Source organism: Thermobia domestica, chromosome 13 (assembly GCF_964235325.1).
Source record: "Thermobia domestica chromosome 13, izTheDome1.hap1.1, whole genome shotgun sequence".
Lineage (NCBI taxonomy): Eukaryota > Metazoa > Arthropoda > Insecta > Zygentoma > Lepismatidae > Thermobia > Thermobia domestica.
The window spans coordinates 57,484,128-57,492,281 of record NC_137466.1 but is presented as its reverse complement, the minus strand read 5'-3'; the positions used below and the strand labels follow the sequence as shown (position 1 = coordinate 57,492,281).

Genomic DNA, 8,154 nt, shown 5'->3' with positions numbered 1-8,154 from the left:
TATTATCTGGCACCAGTAAACACTCGACACTACCTGCCAACGCCGCACTATTCAAGCTATGTTTAGCATAGCACCGAGAACACCTAGTGATCCACCTTAAAAATAATAAAAGAGTGACAGAAATATACCTTAATGTGGGAACATAATACAGTGGGCAGTTAATTAAAAACAGTCATATGAATTCAGAGCGTAGAGTATTGTAAAGTAGGTTTGTCATTAGTGCTCGATTTCAGACACCACTAGCAATGTTAGAGCTTACCATTTGAAATGATTTTGCATACAGAGAAATTACGAATAAGGTTTTCGGAAGTTGAGACTGCGAAATGAATTTACATTTAAGTCCTGTCCATCTGTGTTGTTAAATTGATTCACAGTATGAATTTAATGTATGGGCGGCGTTCCACGTATCCTCGTATTTATTTGCTGGGTTAATGTATATACATACCTGTGTGTGTCGTGACGTCATCAGCATTCAGCCAAGTGTGTCTTCAGTTAAGAAATGTTGGTAAACATTGACTTGAAAATACTTATTTGTTAAAAAAAAAAAAAGTTTTGTCATAAGTTCTAAAACATATTTAATTACATTTAAAATTTACAGAACAGCAAAACGAAGACTTAAATAAATGAATTACAAGTTGGAAATCGAACGTATCTGTTATGTTGAAAAGCAATGCAGCTAGGTTACAATGAAAGATGTATTTTTCTTCTCAGCAATGTTTTCTTGGGATGCCAGCAAACGTAAAGCCTTGGATTCTTCATACTTTTTACCCTTAATTAACATTATGGTTACAGTAATTATAATCTTGCCTTTGTTGTTGAAACCATCATTTTTGAACATAATGAAATTTCCTCTCTCTTTCAATTCCCGAAAAGATAAATCCAGAGGTTCAACACTACCTGTAGCAGAACAGCAATCAAACTTGCCACCTTCTTCACGAATTGTCATATCATAGTGAAAGCTATTAGCTTCCTCTTTTGTGCCAACATACTGTAAGACATAATAAAGTACACGCGGAAAGAGGAATCGCTTCTCACGCAAAATAAAGCATCCCCATAGCGACACATTACAGACGGAAATATATTCATCAAGCTCGTGCTTGTTTCGTTTCATCTCCCACGAGATTTTGTTACAAAATGGAGGTTCGTCTTTGAGGTATTTCTGTGTTACACTTGCGTGATGCACTCGTTCAAAGTGCTCTTGAATGTCAGCCTCCAAAACAAGTTCTCCGCATGTCTCCACTGGGCATCTGTATCTTCGGAGGTAGCTGGATTCTTCACGTTCCACGCGACTTTCGCTGGTGTTGTTGTTACTATTAGTTTTGGTGGTTCTATCACCACTAGTAGTAATTGTAGTACTAGAAATAATGCTGTTGATAGCGTTGGAAGGGGTCATTTTACTAGACGCTCTAGCTGGACATACCATGACATCTCTCCTGAGACGGCGTGGGGGAGACACAGGAAAGACTCCATTGTCTCTGTCGACGTCCCTTGCGAGACAAAATTGTGCGTCGCATTTCGGACAAGCAGTACATTTATCTCTACATTTTAGACAAATTGTATGATCATTTGCGCATGTTGCTACTGAATATTTTATAAATTCCGAGCAAACGAGACATGTTGCTGTTGTCCTCACATTTATTTCGGGATCTGACCGTATCTGAAAATACACAATAAAACAAGAAAGAAAGAAAATTATAAACAGAAGCAAGACACTAAAAGCAAAATAAACAAACAGAGAGTGTTCAGAATTCCACTACAAATAGTCTTATTAATTCGTTTCTACTATTCAAAATATGATATGAATAATTTAGCTCAGTGTTTCTCAAACTATGGTCCTCAAGGTCTTCTATTGTGTTCCTCTCACATCAGACATTAGTTCAAAATAGATTCAAGAAGTAAAATTCCAGTGAATTGTGTACTGTATTGTGTCTCGAAGCTGAAACTTTTATTACACTGAAATCACATAAGCAACCGTCTTTCACTTTCTCTTCCAGGGCGTAAATAAAATATTAAGAAACTCCAATTGCTTAAAAGGTAATGTGTATTTTCTCCCATTAAGTCAATACGTAATTAATACCACTTTAAAAATTAAGTACGCTGGTATTAACATATGCTCAAAAGTGTTCTTTGATCAAAAGATCCAATATATTTCACTCAGAAATTTTCTTGTACGAATTATATCTGGAGAACTACATATAGTGTAGCCAAACTCAAACTATCAGTTAACTCAGTATGATGTGCTCAATCCGTATAAAATACGAAAACTCAATTTAGGGGCCGTCAAAAATTTTGTGCGCCCTATCCAAAAAGTAATTATTGCCCAAGATCGCAAACTTTTTATCCTTTTTGAAACATTTTCCTAAAATTCTTGTTTTAAATGACAAATTAGCTCTCCAAGGAGACAAGACAAAAGTGTTAAGGCCCATAGAACATTCTGACTCATTTGTAAAAATTTTGTGATACAATTATTTAGCTAATTCTTCATATTTCTAATAAAGCTACTTTCGTCTCACTTGGATATAGAGACGCCCATTTCCTCAAAATTTATCATTCACCCCCATCTTCCCCATCCAAAAAATTGCAGAGGAAACATGAATTAGTTGCGACAAAACCAAGATAACTTGCTTCGTAAACTCCAAAATTTACCATTCACTCCTCCAAAGAGTAGCAGAAGAAACAGGAGTTGGTTGTGATTAAACCAAAATAATTTACTTCACAGACTCCAAAATTTACTATTCATCTTACCTAAAAAAAAAAAAGCAGAGGAAAGAGGAATTGATTGTGACAAAATAAAGATAACTTGCTCTGTAGACTCCAAAATTTACCATTTGCCCCCCCAAGAAAAGGAAACAGGAATTGATTGCGACAAAACCAAGATAACTTGCTTCGTAGACTCCAAAATTCACCATGCACTCCTCCAAAGAGTAGCAGAAGAAACAGGATTTGGTTGTGATTAAACCAAGATAACTTGCTCGGTAGACTCAAAAATTTACCATTTGCTCCCCCAAGAAAAGGAAACAGGAATTGATTGCGACGAAACCAAGATAACTTGCTTCGTAGACTCCAAAATTTACTATTAACCCCCCTAAAAAGTAACAGAGGAAGAAATAATTGGTTGTGACAAAACTTTGTTCGTAGACTAAATTTTATTCAACTTCTCCGTTTTTAAAAGCATCAAAGTACCATTTTCAACGAAAATTGCTCCCCCGATTCAAAAATCTCATGGGCGCAATTTACAACTTTAAAACGGTCTGTAGACATTTCTGGCTAAAGTGTTAGTGTTCCTGTATTCTATGTAGGAGGCCCAAGCTTTTTATTTTTAGTAAGAGAAAGTGCTGTCTAGCTATCACTATGGATTCATATCTTTTATATTAACAATTTCCGTTCCTTAAAATACATACAAACAGCTCGCTAATTACCAATAGTGAGAAAATGTTACTAACAAAGCAACTTTAAACTAGGTAGAGCTAATTAAAAAAAAAAAAAAAAAGAAATGCGTTAAGAATCTATAATACAATAAATGTTGATTTCGAAAATGTTTAATTATTTTATATTTTTGTCTTTTTTATTGTTATTACTGAACACATTGCTATTAATATAGCACGAGTCCACCACCTGGAACAATACGGAAAAGTTGGTGTATGAAAGAAATGAGAATGAAATCTTTCACTTTCACGTCCCAGGATTATGTCCTTTAGGCTAAGTGAATGATGATGGAAGATCTGGTGGAATGATAAAGTGAGAGGAAACGGGAGAACCCCGAGAAAACCCACGGATACAATGTTGTCCATCATATTATAATCTATTCCAGCAGAATTTAAAAAAAAAAACTATGAACTGGATCAATTGGCAACAAGTATCGTACTTTCTAACATCATAAAAAATAGTTTAGTTGATTTTCCCGAAAAGTACAAATTTGAATTTATCTCTATCATGTTATTTTGCTCAGTTCGTGATATGTTTATTGATTTATGTTTTGTCTTTAGCAACTATCATAGTAAATAGGTACCAGAGTTGCCAGGTTCCCAAATTGAAAAGTTGCTACTGTGCCCCGTGAAAACTCCGTCAAATTTCCCGCCAAGTGAACTTTGTGGTGGACAAACACCGTGCTCGTGGGTTTTCTCGGGGTACTCCCGTTTCCTCCCACTTTCTTCATTCCACCATTTCACTCATCTCTCATTATCACCGTCTCCTTTAGCCTAACCGGCATAACCGTGGGACGTAAAACTCAAAGATTTCATTTCATTTTTCCGTCAAATTTCTGCTACCCTTACTGAAATTCCGCTATTTTCCGCTACATTATAAAACGAAACTTTGATGGTTAAAAAACGCTTTTAACAGGATTTCAAAATATTTCCTGTGTCCCCACAGGGAATAGAACCCAGGACCCCTTAATTACAAGGCGACGAGCTTATCAGGATAATTTTGGACTTGTCCTTACTAATCAAAGATATGAGGACACTTTCAGATTGGGCCTCAGTAATCAATGAGATATGGTGAAATGGCCCTACTTTTTAAAATTTCTATAACTGGAAATATTTATTAAAATTTTTGCAACTTACGCACTTTTTCCTGTATGTGTTAGTAAAAACTAGTGACACTTACGCATGCATAGTCATAAGAAATCGTCTTTTGTTTGATTTTTTTAAAATCTTACTTATAAGTTATGAACCAAAAATCTGCTCGCCATAATATACCTGAAGCTTGTTTAGCAAAACACGTTCTATCACCATGCCAAGTTCCATCCAGATCTTATGAATTCGGTTAAATTCGTTCGATAATGTACTTATGATTGTTTCACGAAAAAAAAAAAAATAATGAAATACGAAATATTAAAAATCAATATGAAATTATGAGAACGATAGACAGAACCAATAAAAGAAATACCCAAATTACCTTAGTTAAGTAGCATTTTTAAAAAAGGATTCCGTTAAACCAAGCTAAGGATTCCTTAGAAACCTAGTCTAAGGTACACTGCTTTATACTGTTAAATAGTATACCCGAGATTTCCTGCTAAATAACACGTTCCAATTATAAATAAATAAATAAATAAATATATTAATTAATTAATTAAAATAAATAAATAAATAAATAGTTCTACTTTAACGCCTCTTCTCTGGTTTGTGGCTATATGAGGTATAAATTTTCACTTGATATTCTCCACCGATTTCATTATATTTATTTGTTATTTATATATTATGCCTAATTCTTACCTTATTAGTGTGCTCAATTAAAGATTGAATACTCAATTTGTGTGACTCTAGAAAAGAAAACATAACTTTTTTTTTTTTTTGCTATTATCTTATTAGAAAGTCTAATTTTAAATTATACACATTACCTTAGAAACAAAATAATGAACATTATTGTACAATAATTCAGCTTTTGTTGTTAATTTCTCAACTACAGCCGTAATAATTGTAGACTTCGATAATTATAATGTACTTCAACATCAATGACTTGATGTCTGAATAATGCTGAAATTTGCAGTAAGTTATGAAAGAAAAAACGAAATGAAATCTTCGAGTTTTACTTCCCACGCATATGCTGGTTAGGCTAAAGAAGACGGTGATTATGAGAAATGAATGAAATGGTGGAATGAAGAAGGTGGGAGGGAAGGGGAGAACCCCGACAAAAGCCACGAGCACGGTGTTTGTCCACCACAAAGTACACACGGCAAGAACTGGGATCGAACCAGGGACCCCAAGCACCGGAGGTGAACGCTCTACCACTGAGCCACCGCGCCCCCATAAGTTATGAAAGAATACAAGGTTCTATTGACATCTATTTACAATAGTTGATGATGAACGAATTATTTCTAATAATTGCTTCCCTCTAACATTGTCCAAGAGACGAGGCGAGACGAGACGGGAAAACTGTATTTCTAGTCTAGTCTTTAAGTTTTATAGAAAGCTCGTTTCGTTTCAATTTTCGAAGTATTCAATCTCGTCTCGTCTCTCGAAAGCTTTCATGTTTCGTCTCGGAAAATTTTCCGTCCTGTTTTCTAAATTTTTGTTGAAAATTAAATGTATGCCCTGCTTTTTTAAAATTATTTCATCTAGAAGTAATTTGAATCTTTTCGTATCACGATAGGTACACGAAGGATGTGTTATAACAATATTTAAACCAGGGGTAAAAGTGGATCTGAAAAGGAAGCGGGATGCATGACGTCACGCCGTTACCCGTGCCTATCTTGGCCCATTGTATTTTTTAGAAATTGGGGGGACACCACAGATATTTTGTGGAAGTGGGGAGACGGCGTCCCCCGCGTTTCCCCTCACTTTTAACCCCGATCAAGGGCGCCCATCAGGGGAAGGGCAAGGTGGGGCGCTCGTTCCCTAGAGGAAATTGTACTTCAGAGTATCAAAAACCCAATAGAATTTTAAAAATAGTTAAAGCAAAATTTGAAACTATATTTGAAATGCTTTCTTTTGCCTCCCTTAGAAACCACAACATGGGCGTCCTTGCCCCCGATTTAAACCATATTTACTCTTAAAATATAGTTACCCTCTGTAATGACTTGCATATCTTTAATCGTTGATAAATGCTTTTAATAGAGTTGAGTTGATTTTGAGTTTAACGTCCCGTTCAGCTGCGAGGCTATATGAGACGTGGACCTACTGATTAACATGAAATCCGAACCACGTGAGGTCCCGCCGGAAATCGAACCCGGGTCTCCCACGCCAGAGGCGCGTACGATAACCGTTTAGCCACGAAGGAGCTCTATGCTTTTAATAAAGTTCGTACAACAACTTTATCATTTTGGGCTATTTACACTATGGACTATACGATTGGTTACTTCTTTTCAAATCTTCAATTAAAAAAAATGTGTTCAAAGATCAAAGGATGAGTAATCGGTTACGTTTGAATACACTAATGAAAAACGTGAAACCCTTTATATCGGCGAGTCTTCTCCCCCACCCCCAAGCAAAGGCTGAGATGACGCCATTGTGTTATGTTATAATATTCTTGAATGATTGTTATGATTCACGTATAGTGTTCATGATTGTTGTGATTATTATTATATTACATATTAAAACATACCTGAATCAAACAACTAAAATAAAAGTGTTGCCGCACCGACTTCAAAAGGCAAGGAAAAGAGTTCAAAGATGATGTTATTATATCTCTGAGAGGCGACTAACTTTGGTTTCTCGTTATTTGCGACTAAGGTCAAATAAACATTATAACCGAAGAAAACTTTTCTGAATTATTTAAGTTTTCCATTTCAGTGGTGTGTTCCGTCTGAGCGTGAAAACGTCCAAAATCCTTCAACTGAATTCAATAATATCGCAAGTCTTTGAGTTGTTATGTTATTCTACTGAACTGAAATTATTTTGTAATAAAAAATAGATTTTGAGTTCAACTTAAGCTGTGACATTATACAAATGAATATCTCTTGCAACATAAATGCCGACGAATAAATAAAACTGAAAATACGAAGAAAAAAAAATGACTTGGGGGTGTTTTATCAATTCAGTCCCTGATTTGTAGCGTATGCCTTAAAGCAGAGGTATAACATCCCTGGACGAGTGAGTAATCGAAAATTTGTATGCGTTTATTGCTTGTAGAAGGAACACGGCCTTAAAGTTACTCTTCTCCCGTTTTCGGCAGTCTCTCGTTCATAAACCATGCATTTTATCATTTGAGTTCCCTCATGATTATGACGATAGCATGTTCGCTTTTAGCCCGGAAGACTCGGTTTCGATTCCCGGCGACAGTTAATGTAGCTCGAATCTCATGTTAAGCTGTAACTCCACGTCTCATATTGTATCGGTGCTGAACCGCACGTTAAACTCAAGGTCAATTCATAACTAATATATGTTTATATGAATATTCTTTCTTATTTCAATGTTCAGAATCACCTTCTAAATTTATGACACAGTACTTATTAACACCCTGTATATTGTTCTTCTTGTTCTCTATTAGTATAATTTGTTTCGTTTCTATCTCTGTCTGTTGGAGCCAAATACATTTTCATTAATCCAAAGTTCGATATTCATCTATTCATTACTACAAAACAAGAATTTTCTCTTCAGGAAATACATGTGCTGCTCTACTTCTTAGACCAACATAGATATACGAATTTTATTTTAAGGGTGAGCCATAATTCATGATGGGGTTGTAACACTAATATTTTCCATAAAAATAAGGTAA

The 8,154-nt window shown here is 35.4% G+C and overlaps 1 protein-coding gene across 1 annotated transcript; it reads right to left on the bottom strand.

Moving 5' to 3' along the window:
* Positions 1-550: 550 nt before the first annotated feature.
* LOC145669198 (uncharacterized) lies at positions 551-5,340 on the bottom strand. The gene is made up of 2 exons (XM_081737522.1): positions 5,214-5,340; positions 551-1,657 (listed from the first exon to the last, which is right to left on the bottom strand). The coding sequence occupies exons 1-2, from the start codon at positions 5,274-5,276 to the stop codon at positions 677-679; spliced, it is 1,044 nt and encodes a 347-aa protein (XP_081593648.1). The 5' UTR covers positions 5,277-5,340; the 3' UTR covers positions 551-676.
* Between the last annotated feature and the right edge of the window lie 2,814 nt (positions 5,341-8,154).

Bases quoted from the DNA above. Each gene is read 5' to 3' on its own strand.
- LOC145669198 (XM_081737522.1), bottom strand. From the start codon at position 5,276: ATGTTTTCTTTTCTAGAGTCACACAAATTGAGTATTCAATCTTTAATT. The intron at 1,658-5,213 runs GTAAGAATTAGG...GTGTATTTTCAG, and splicing joins TAATTGAGCACACTAATAAG to ATACGGTCAGATCCCGAAAT.